The 12,550-nt window shown below is 41.8% G+C and overlaps 1 protein-coding gene across 1 annotated transcript in view; it reads left to right on the top strand.

Annotated features, from left to right (window-relative positions):
* KTN1 (kinectin 1) overlaps nucleotides 1–12,318 on the top strand; it is a 394,527-nt gene extending 382,209 nt beyond the window's left edge. The window contains 2 exon segments of the mRNA XM_053697334.1: nucleotides 12,029–12,121; nucleotides 12,219–12,318. Coding sequence (XP_053553309.1) covers nucleotides 12,029–12,102 — 74 coding nt within the window. The 3' untranslated portion in view covers nucleotides 12,103–12,121; nucleotides 12,219–12,318.
* Nucleotides 12,319–12,550: the final 232 nt, after the last annotated feature.

Below are 12,550 nucleotides of genomic sequence, written 5' to 3'. Positions count from 1 at the left end.
TTCTATGTACCCTGTTCTATATGTGCGCTCCTTTTCTCCATAAGGCTTTATGGAAATATAAACTATGTGCAAATACTTAAGTAGGTACATGTATACCACAGCTGCTTCCTTATATCATGTACAGACTCAATAAGCTTTGTATAAGTTTCTATATTTCTAGATCCATCAGGAAAAATAGTTTGGATTGCTGGACCTGATTCTCTTTGTTTCAAAAGATAACCAAACACTCTATCTCTTAAAGGACTAAGTCCTCCTTTTTGACAAGCGGTCCTATCTCATGTTGCCAAAGATCCTTCTGAGGCGGCAACCTTTTATATAAGGTTTTGGAGGATAGGGGAATAAATTAATCCATTAAACCTGTGTAACATCAGGGTCAAGAGGTTTTACCCCAATCGGTTCATTGTCCAAAGGGAATTACAGTCCTGTTCCCGATTTAACATCCCTAAACATGTTGGTCAGGGTTCCCACTGGTATAATGGGAACATTACGCACTGTTTTTCACCCTTCATCCAAATGGTCAATTGATGGCCAGTATAGACCGCTAGGATCTTAGCTGCACATCCCTATACACAGGGATCGCTTTCAGTTCCTGAGGTTTGAATATCTGCAAAACTTTGCCAGTTTTCCATCTGTGTTGGATGAAATCTTGCCAGTGCTCAGAATCAGGACATTTTGGTTGCTCCTTATCTGAATGACATACTACTGCAAGCATATTTCCTGTTAATAGCTATTGCTCATACTCTCTAGTTTTTGTCTTCATTCATGACCATGGTTGGAGTATTGATGCATCCCAAAGGCGCATTATATTCTGCTATAAGGGTAGCATTTACAGGAGTCATATTAGAGTCAATCCTTGTGCATCTAGTTTCCAGACAGAACTGCGCAATGTAGGATTCAGAAGGTGTGTTTCTTGCTACCATGAACTACCTTTCATCAGTAGCTCAGTGCATGGTGGCCGTGGGACTTATGGTTGCTGCTTTACAAGTTTTATTTTGCCCCATTTTCTCTTGTGACCCCTTTAATAGCTTGCTACATCAGTGGTCAAAGAATTATTTACATTTGGCATATGGATTGCTTTGAATTTTCCATCAATCTTTTTTCTTGGGGACCCAAAGTCTGACACTTCGGACATCCTTCCTTTGCCAGTCTGTTCTGATGCACGCTGGCTGGTGGACAGTAAGGGTTTTTTGAAGAGTTCAAGCCAAGAAATCAGTCCAGCTCTCAAGGAAATGCTAGCCACACAGGGAAACCACTCAATACCCCAGCAAACTGTAGCACGAACAGTAAAAAAAAAGTGGCAGCAAAAAGGATTTATTAACGCACAGGTTACAGAAAGCAACGTTTTGGGATTGCTCTCTCTTAATCATGCTATATTACACAGACTGATTATCATCTATTTATACATTAGCACCACTAGTGTGCAACATATGTTAACCCTTTAGTGCCATTTCCAAAGAATAAATATCCTCAAATCTTAAATAAGTTTTCACATCCTTCTTATACATTTCCAAAGAATAAATAGCCTCAAATAATCTTAAATAATTTTCCTACACCTCATTTGACAAGGAGCATTATCAGCCTCACATCATAAAAAAGAAAATATTATACACATTAATCACACTCTAAATGTTTAAAGGCATTTCAAAAGAAGTCAAAGAGAAACTGAAACATCCCAATTTATATTTAACCCTAAGGGTTCAAGTGTTCCTAACTTATGAATCCAAAATTATTCATGTTGTTTCCATATAGACTCCATATCACCGCCTCTGCGGGGCTTGGGGAAAAAATCAATCATTTGAAATCTCAACTGATCAATTGCATGACCCATCTTTAAGAAATGGTGTGCTACTGGAGCTAAATTATTCTTAGTTCTGATATTATTTATGTGCTATTATTCTATCACGGATACTACTTGTTGTCTCACCCACATAGCTCCTCGAACAAGGCATTTATCCATGTAAATGATGAATTGGTTTTGACAAGTATTATAACCCCTGATGGAATATTTTTTCCCCGTAGTGGGGTGGTAAAACAGACTCCTTAATCATATTGCTACAGCATGAGCATCTTAAACATGGAAACAAGCACTTTTCCATCTTAATGGGAGGAGAGTTCATTACTTGTGGGAATTAAGAACCTGGCCACCAGGAGGAGGCAAAGACACCCCAGCCAAAGGCTTAAATACCTCCCCCATTCCCCACATCCCCCAGTCATTCTTTGCCTTTCGTCACAGGACAGATTATCCGCTGAGGAGGACAACTCCGAGTTATCGGAGGATGTTGCTTCTGGGTCGGAATTGGCTACTTCTAGGCCTCCATCTGCGGAGGAACACGATTTTAAATTTAGGATGGAGCATTTGCGCTTTCTGCTGAAAGAGGTGCTTGCTACGTTGGAGGTTCCGGAACTGAAGCTGCTGGAGGAACCTTCAATCCCTAAACTGGATAGGGTTTATGAGGACAGGGTAGTTCCCCAGGCCTTCCCGGTTCCAGTCAAGATGGCTAACATTATTAAGAATGAATGGGAGAAACTTGGTTCGTCCTTTTCCCCCTCTTCTTCCTTTAAAAAGCTTTACCCCGTTCCGGACGCGCAGCTTGAACTGTGGGGAACCATCCCTAAGGTGTATGGTGCTATCTCCACGCTCGCTAAGAGAACGACTGTTCTGCTAGAGGATAGCTCCTCTTTCAAGGAACCCATGGATAAAAAGATGGAGTCCATGTTGTGGAAGATGTTCCAACTCACAGGGGTTCATTTTCCAACCAGCGGCGGCAGTTGCTGCGGTGGCTGGTGCGGCTACCTACTGGTGTGACGCTCTATGAACAATGGACGAGGTGGAGACTCCCCTCGATAAGATTCTAGAACGAATCAAGGCCTTAAGGTTAGCGCATTCGTTCATCTGTGATGCTAACATTATTCGATTCTCTGAAGCTGACTGTGTGGAGATTGAACGGCTAGTCTTAGCCAAGAGAGGATTTTCGGAAAAAGTGATTGACACTCGTTCAGGCCAGGAAGCCGGTCACTCGATGCATCTACCACAAGGTGTGGAGGACCTACTTGGCCTGGTGTGAGGAACGGGGATATCCCTGGCATAAGGTCAGGGTATGAAGAAAAAATGGGGTTTATTTAGCAGCGCTAAAAAAAGCTAGGAAATGATGATACCAATCTAATTTATGTTTTATACAATCTATTTTATTTAAAAATTCTTATAACACATAAAAACAACAGCAAATGCTTATCCTAATTAATAAAGGGACGTCTCCCTTACTACAACACTTATAAAAACAGACTAGAACCATATAATCCTAGGAATTCCAGGTATAAAGGAATTAATTCTATAGATAACCATATGGCAAGCAACAAATTTCTAAGATAATATGGTGAATTGAATATTTAAAAGGCACAATGCTATCAGTCCTACCAGCTTTACAGTTCTTCAGTAACAAATACAGTTATAAAGTTACACAGTTACTTCCCTTGGACATATAATTGGCTCAGGTGTGCTGGATAGTTAAAAAGGCAAAAAACAGCCAATATTCTGATTTAGGTGCCAAAGCAATCCGTGGTTAATGGAAATGGTTAATTTAACAGATGATACCTTAAGTCTTTAAGTTCAGTTTGCGTGTTTTAAAAACGTACTGCAAACTTAGTGTAGAGGTACCTTAATCTGTCCTGGTTTGCAACCGCTGATATTTCTCACTGTGAGGGATTCACAGACTGTCTTGTTCCTGGTGCTCTCTGTTAAGTCACCTGACCTTCTCTTTGATTCAGAGGTCAGGGGTGATGTTCCGTTCTGGTGATGCTAGTTATCATTTTTCTTTTGTTTCTCCTTTCTTCTTATAGCCCCAAATATTGTTTTCATCTGGTTCCCTCATGACTTCTTAAGGTCTTGAAGAAATCTCTTGGTCAGTGTTTAGCAGTAAACAACCCGTATTCCCTGAAGCTTACCAAAGGTAGATTTTAACTTGCAGGGTCAGGAGATAAAGTTTAAAGTTGCAGGGTCACACAGCTTTGTGACAGTAGTAAATGAAGTTTAGTAGAGAGTAGCAGGTCACCACTCTCAACGCGTTTACCCTTCTGGGCTTTATCAAGAAGCTCGTGTGATGCAGGCAGAGAGAGCCTGTAACACAAATAATGTATCTAATGGATTTGGATGGCATATTTCTTTTTTTTTTTTTTTTTTTTTTTTCTAATATATTTTTATTGAGGCTGTGAGCAGAAATATTACAACAGGTATTTGCAGATAAACAAAATAACAGTGTGTATAAAGTACACTCTTAGTAAGAAAGAGGAACAGAGTACAAGTATTAAACAACGATAACTCTAGACCATACCATCTATAGTACTCTAGACCAGATGACGTGTTCTCTGGATGGCATATTTTTAATGGTGGTGTTCTAGAAGGTTTTCTTGTTATTCCCTTAGGATTCCTAGACTTCTTTTAATTTTTCCTAAGGGATGGCACTTGGCAAGGGTTCTGTCCGCTTTTTTCTAATAGATCAACATTTCTGCTTACTTATCCATTCTTTTTCATAGGAAGTTGCGCCTAAATTTCCCTGAGGATCAGACCTCTTTGTCCAGATGTCTTGTTACTAATAGCCCAATTGTGATATCCTATTTCTCCCACCCTGGAATCTGAATTCTACTTTTCTGTGCATGACAAGGTTTTTTTGAGCTAATGCATTCCATTGATATGTAATTTTATCTTGGAAAGTACTCTCTTACTATTAGCATTCTCTTCAGCAAGAAAAGTTTTTGAGTTGTTAACCTTATCATGTGATCTCCATTTCTAATTATTCACAAGGAGAAGACTATAGTTTGTGCTAAACTATGATTTTTCTCTTAAGGTAGTTTTTAAGGAAAATGCCAACTCAAGAAATGGCTGTTCCTTAATGTGTTCAGGTCCTGCTAACCTCTGACTAGCGGCTCTAACATAATCTTGACGTAGCCCAACACTTTGAAGTTCTATTTCCCAAGCTACTAAACTACTCTGGGACTGTAAGGGGCAGAAAGCTACTTAAGGTAGCGTCTGGCCTCTTTGCTCAAATAAGTAATTCACCACAGGCCTTACTTGAAGGTGGAACAGTCACCTCCTAGATGTATTTAAGCTCTTCTACAAGAGCAGTTTCAACTTTATGTGTTTCCTAAAATTGTGCATACTTAGAGCAGATTTGCAAAGCTCGCAACACATTTTCTCTGCATACTTTTTTTCAGAGTTTTTCGCTTTGATGTGTTGTTTATTTGCAAGCAGCTTTTGGTTAGGAAAGTCCTTCAGGCCCGCAGTGCTCAGCTAAATAAGAACTGCCAGAATAAATCATCCCCACCCTTCCTGTAACATAGACCATCGGCTTGGGTATTGATCCCATATGTCTATGGAGGACCTGTGGATCATCATCATCTTTACGAAAGAAAACAAAATTTATGCTTTCCTGTTTATTTTCTTTCAGAAATGATGATGGTCAACGGGGCCCCCCGCCCCACTTTCAACTGTTTCTAATGACACTTCTACAGACCCCTGCATTGTACTTTACCTAACTATATGTTTCCCTATCTTCTAACTCGGCTATGCCTTAAACTAGAGATACGGTGGAAGGGATTTTAAGCTCTGATATGGGTTCTTGACATCTTCCTAGTGGCTGGAAATATATCCCTTATGTTATGGAGGACTAGTGGACCATCATCACTCTCGAAAGAAAATAATTTATCAGGTAAGCAAACCATTTTGTTTTTTACTTGTTTAAATTTTTTTGTGATTAAAAGTTGTTTAATTATTTTCCCTTTTGTCATTGTGATATAATTATATTTATTGTGTGTAAAGTATTTCTCCAACATAGGTGTGTCCCGGGTCCCACGGCGTCATCCTTACCTTGTGGGATATTCTCCTCCCCAACAGGAAATGGCAAAGAGCCCAGCAAAGCTGGTCACTTGATCCCCTCCTAGGCTCCGCCTTCCCCCAGTCATTCTCTTTGCCGTTGTAACAGGCAACACTCCTCCACGGAGATGGCTTAGAGTTTTTTAGTGTTTTTAACTGTAGTTTTTATTATTCAATCAAGAGTTTGTTATTTTAAAATAGTGCTGGTATGTACTATTTACTCTGAAAACAGAAAAAGAGATGAAGATTTCTGTTTGTAAGAGGAAAATGATTTAGCAACCGTTACTAAAATCGATGGCTGTTCCACCACAAGGACTGTTGAGAGGAATTAACTTCAGTTGGGGGAACAGTGAGCAGACTTTTGCTGCTTGAGGTATGACACATTCTAACAAGACGATGTAATGCTGGAAGCTGTCATTTTCCCTATGGGATCCGGTAAGCCATTTTTTATTACAGAAAGAAAAAAAAGGGCTTCACAAGGGCTTTTAAGACTGTAGACATTTTCTGGGCTAAATCGATTTATATATAAGCATATTTTATACTCCATAGCCTTGAGGAATTATTTTAATCTTGGGAATTAAAAATAACCGGCCAGGCACTGTACTGGACACCTTATTCTACTAGGGGCTTTCCCTAATCATAGGCAGAGCTCTCATTTTCGCGCCCTCTATTGCGCACTTGTTTTTGGGAAGCATGACATGCAGATGCATGTGTGAGGAGCTCTGAATACATAGAAAGACTTTCTGAAGGCGTCATTTGGTATCGTATTCCCCTTTGGGCTTGGTTGGGTCTCTCAGCAAAGCAGATACCAGGGACTGTAAAGGGGTTAAATATAAAAACGGCTCCGGTTCCGTTATTTTAAGGGTTAAAGCTTCCAAATTTGGTGTGCAATACTTTTAACGGCTTTAAGACACTGTGGTGAAATTTTTGGTGAATTTTGAACAATTCCTTCATACTTTTTCACAATTGCAGTAATAAAGTGTGTTCAGTTTAAAATTTAAAGTGACAGTAACGGTTTATTTTTAAAACGTTTTTTTTGTACCTTTGTTATCAAGTTCTATGCCTGTTTAACATGTCTGAACTACAAGATAGACTGTGTTCTCGAATGTGGGAAGCCAAGGTTCCTTCTATTTTTAAATAGATGTGATTTATGTGACACAAAATTTAGAGAAAATGATGCCCAAGATGATTCCCCTCAAGTGAGGGGAGTAAGCATGGTACTGCATCATCCCCTCCCTTCGTCTACACCCAGTCTTGCCCACACAGGAGGCCCCTAGTACATCTAGTGCGCCAAATACTCCTTACTATGCCAACAATTAACGGCTGTAATGGATAATTCTATCAAAAACTTTTTAGCCAAAATGCCCACTTATCAGCTGAAAGCGAGACTGCTCTGTTTTAGAAAATACTGAAGAGCATGAGGACGCTGATGATATTGGTTCTGAAGTGCCCCCTACACCAGTCTGAGCGGGGCCAGGGAGGTTTTTGTCCTGAGGGAGAAATTTCAGATTCAGGGAAAATTTCTCAACATGCTGAACCTGATGTGATTACATTTAAATTAAAATTGGAACATCTCCGGCGCTCTGCTTAAGGAGGTGTTATCTACTCTGGATGATTGTGAGAATTTGGTCATCTCCAGAGAAACTATGTAAAATGGACAAGTTCCTAGAGGTCCCCGGGGGCCCCCCGACAGCTTTTCCTATACCCAAGCGGGGTGGCGGGACATTGTAAATAAAGAATGGGAAAGGCCCGGTATACCTTTCGTCCATCCCCCCATATTTAAAAAATATGTTTCCTATGGTCGACCCCCAGAAAGGACTTATGGAAGACAGTCCCCAAGGTCGAGGGGGCGGTTTCTACTCTGAAAAAACGCACCCACTAAACCTATAGAAGATAGTTGTGCTTTCAAAGATCCTATGGATAAAAATTAGAAGGTTTGCTTAAAGATGTTTGTTCAGCAAGGTTACCTTCTACAACCAATTTCATGCATTGTTCCTGTCACCTACCAGCAGCGTGTTTCTGGTTCGATGAACTAGAAAAGGCGCTCAATAATAATTCCTTCTTCTTATGAGGAGATTATGGACAGGAATTCATGCTCTCAAATTGGCTAATTCTTTCACCCCTAGAACGCCACTTTGCAATTGGCTAGTGTTAGCGGCGAAAAATTCTGGTTTGCTATTGTGCGCGGCAGAGCGCTTTGGCTAAAATCTTGGTCAGCCGGATGCGTCTTCCAGAAACAAATTGCTTAACATTCCTTTCAAGGGGGAAAACGCTGTTTGGCCCTGACTTGAAAGAGATTATCTCTGATAATCACTGGGCGGCAAGGGGCCACGCCCTTCCTCAGGATAGGTCTTTCAAGGCCAAAAATAAACCTAATTTTCGTCCCTTTTCGCAGAAGAACAGGACCAGCCCCAAGTGCTACGTCCTCTAAGCAAGAGGGTATATACTTCTCAAGCCAAGCCAGCCTGGAGGTACCAATGCAAGGCTGGAACAAAGGAAAGCAGGCCAAGAAACATGCCACTACTACCAAGACAGCATGAGATGTTGGCCCCCGATCCGGGACCGGATCTGGTGGGGGGCAGACTCTCTCTCTTCGCTCAGGCTTGGGCAAGAGATGTTCTGGATCCTTGGGCACTAGAAATAGTCTCCCAAGGTTATCTTCTGGAATTCAAGGGGCCTCCCCCAAGGGGGAGGTTCCACAGGTCTCAATTGTCTTCAGACCACATAAAAGAACAGGCATTCTTACATTGTGTAGAAGACCTGTTAAAAATGGGAGTGATTCATCCTGTTCCATTAGGAGAACAAGGGATGGGGTTCTACTCCAATCTGTTCGTAGTTCCCAAAAAAGAGGGAACATTCAGACCAATCTTAGATCTCAAGATCCTAAACAAGTTTCTCAAGGTTCCATCGTTCAAAATGGAAACCATTCGAACAATTCTTCCTTCCATCCAGGAAGGTCAATTCATGACCACGGTGGATTTAAAGGATGCGTATCTACATATTCCTATCCACAAGGAACATATATCGGTTCCTAAGGTTCGCATTCCTGGACAAAGCATTACCAGTTTGTGGCACTCTCCGTTCGCGATTAGCCACTGCTCCAAGAATTTTCACAAAGGTACTAGGGTCCCTTTCTAGCGGTGCTAAGACCAAGGGGCATTGCAGTAGTACCTTACTTGGACCGACATTCTGATTCAAGCCGTCAGTCCCCTTCCTCAAACAAAAGGCTCACCACGGACATTGTCCTGGCCTTTCTCAGTTCTCACGGGTGGAAAGTGAACGTAGAAAAAAAGTTCTCTATCTCCGTCAACAAGGGTTCCCTTCTTTGGGAACAATATTAGACTCCTTAGAAATGAGGATTTTTCCTGACAGAGGCCAGAAAATCAAAAACTTCTAAAACTCTTGTCAAATACTTCATTCTGTTCCTCTTCCCCTTCCATAGCGCAGTGCATGGAAGTAATAGGTTTGATGGTAGCGGCAATGGACATAGTTCCTTTGCGCGGAATTCATCTAAGACCATTACAACTGTGCATGCTCAGTCAGTGGAATGGGGACTATACAGACTTGTCTCCGACGATACAAGTAGATCAGAGGACCAGAGATTCACTCCGTTGGTGGGCTGTCCCTGGACAACCTGTCACAGGGGATGAGCCTTCGCAGACCAGAGGTGGGTCATTGTCACAGACCGACGCCAGTCTGGTGGGCTGGGGCGCGGTCTGGGGACCCCTGAAAGCTCAGGGTCTTTGGTCTCGGGAGAATCTCTTCTCCCGATAAATATTCTGGAACTGAGAGCGATATTCAATGCTCTCAAGGCTTGGCCTCAGCTAGCAAAGGCCAAGTTCATACGGTTTCAATCAGACAACATGACGACTGTTGCGTACATCAACCATCAGGGGGGAACAAGGAGTTCCCTGGCGATGGAAGAAGTGACCAAAAATCATTCAATGGGCGGAGACTCACTCCTGCCACTTGTCTGCAATCCACATCCCAGGAGTGGAAAATTGGGAAGCGGATTTTCTGAGTCGTCAGACATTTCATCCGGGGGAGTGGGAACTCCATCCGGACATCTTTGCCCACATTACTCAATTGTGGGGCATTCCAGACATGGATCTGATGGCCTCTCGTCAGAACTTCAAGGTTCCTTGCTACGGGTCCAGATCCAGGGATCCCAAGGCGACTCTAGTAGATGCACTAGTAGCACCTTGGACCTTCAAACTAGCTTATGTATTCCCGCCGTTTCCTCTCATCCCCAGGCTGGTAGCCAGGATCAATCAGGAGAGGGCATCGGTGATCTTGATAGCTCCTGCGTGGCCACGCAGGACTTGGTATGCAGACCTGGTGAATATGTCATCGGCTCCACCATGGAAGCTACCTTTGAGACGAGACCTTCTTGTTCAAGGTCCGTTTCGAACATCCGAATCTGGTCTCACTCCAACTGACTGCTTGGAGATTGAACGCTTGATCTTATCAAAGCGAGGGTTCTCAGATTCTGTCATTGATACTCTTGTTCAGCCAGAAAGCCTGTAACTAGAAGAAATTACCACAAAATATGGAAAAAAATATATCTGTTGGTGTGAATCTAAAGGATTCCCTTTGGGACAAGGTAAAAATTCCTAAGATTCTATCCTTTCTTCAAGAAGGTTTGGAAAAAGGATTATCTGCAAGTTCCTTGAAGGGACAGATTTCTGCCTTGTCTGTGTTACTTCACAAAAAGCTGGCAGCTGTGCCAGATGTTCAAGCCTTTGTTCAGGCTCTGGTTAGAATCAAGCCTGTTTACAAACCTTTGACTCCTCCTTGGAGTCTCAATTTAGTTCTTTCAGTTCTTCAGGGGGTTCCGTTTGAACCCTTACATTCCGTTGATATTAAGTTATTATCTTGGAAAGTTTTGTTTTTGGTTGCAATTTCTTCTGCTAGAAGAGTTTCAGAATTATCTGCTCTGCAGTGTTTCTCCTCCTTATCTGGTGTTCCATGCAGATAAGGTAGTTTTACGTACTAAACCTGGTTTTCTTCCGAAAGTTGTTTCTCTAACAAAACCATTAACCAGGAGATAGTCGTGCCTTCTTTGTGTCCGAATCCAGTTTCGAAGAAGGAACGTTTGTTGCACAATTTGGATGTTGTTCGCGCTCTAAAATTCTATTTAGATGCTACAAAGGATTTTAGACAAACATCTTCCTTGTTTGTTGTTTATTCTGGTAAAAGGAGAGGTCAAAAAGCAACTTCTACCTCTCTCTCTTTTTGGATTAAAAGCTTCATCAGATTGGCTTACGAGACTGCCGGACGGCAGCCTCCTGAAAGAATCACAGCTCATTCCACTAGGGCTGTGGCTTCCACATGGGCCTTCAAGAACGAGGCTTCTGTTGATCAGATATGTAAGGCAGCGACTTGGTCTTCACTGCACACTTTTACTAAATTTTACAAGTTTGATACTTTTGCTTCTTCTGAGGCTATTTTTGGGAGAAAGGTTTTGCAAGCCGTGGTGCCTTCCATCTAGGTGACCTGATTTGCTCCCTCCCTTCATCCGTGTCCTAAAGCTTTGGTATTGGTTCCCACAAGTAAGGATGACGCCGTGGACCGGACACACCTATGTTGGAGAAAACAGAATTTATGTTTACCTGATAAATTACTTTCTCCAACGGTGTGTCCGGTCCACGGCCCGCCCTGGTTTTTTTTAATCAGGTCTGATAATTTATTTTCTTTAACTACAGTCACCACCGGTATCATATGGTTTTCTCCTATGCAAATATTCCTCCTTTACGTCGGTCGAATGACTGGGGGAAGGCGGAGCCTAGGAGGGATCATGTGACCAGCTTTGCTGGGCTCTTTGCCATTTCCTGTTGGGGAGGAGAATATCCCACAAGTAAGGATGACGCCGTGGGACCGGACACACCGTTGGAGAAAGTAATTTATCAGGTAAACATAAATTCTGTTTTTTGTCTACAATACTTCCTTTTAATTGTCATTGAGCTAAAAGGTAATGTCGCTTTTACTGCATATTCGCTGGCACACATACCCAGAAGTCGGCACACCTGCTTTGTTACTGTATAAAGTGTTTCATCTTATGTTGTGTTCTTTTCACTTTCTTTTTAGTTTTTTTCTCTTGATTAGTTAATTTCTCTTGATTAGTTAATTTTTCTGCCTAATTCTGTAACTCCTTTTTCAGGCCCCAAAAATCTCTGGATATCATTCAGTTAGAAATCCTTAAAGCTGCGGGGGGATGCTACTGTCATAGAAAATAGTGGTATCTCTTCTGAAACGGTGAGTGATAATTGTGTGCTGGTTCCAAGTGCTCTTTCCCTAGATATAACTTCCCCAGCAAAACTCTTCAGTAAGCCTAATGTGTTTTCCTTTTCAGGATGGAGAGGAAAGAAAAGAAAAGATGTTTCCAAGTTTAAAGGCCAGACAGTGTCACAACTGCAACAGCGTCTTCAGGCAGTAAATCAGCAACTCACAAAGGGAAGAGAACAGTATCAAGTCATAGGTATGAAAAGTATGTTTCATTACACTGTGACTTATAATTATCTGTCTCACTTATTAATAGTAAAATGCTCCACGTTTGTTACTATATCTCTGTACCATAAGTTATTGGTTTAGATCTATGAAAACTGGCGTTAAGTGTGCTGCATTATCTTATGTTGCTACTGGAGAAAGCACACACTTGTCATAGGGCCCAATTATCTAAACCTC

This window comes from Bombina bombina, chromosome 1 (assembly GCF_027579735.1).
Source record: "Bombina bombina isolate aBomBom1 chromosome 1, aBomBom1.pri, whole genome shotgun sequence".
Lineage (NCBI taxonomy): Eukaryota > Metazoa > Chordata > Amphibia > Anura > Bombinatoridae > Bombina > Bombina bombina.
The sequence above is the reverse complement of the archived record's forward strand: the minus strand, read 5'-3'. Positions and strand labels throughout refer to the sequence as shown.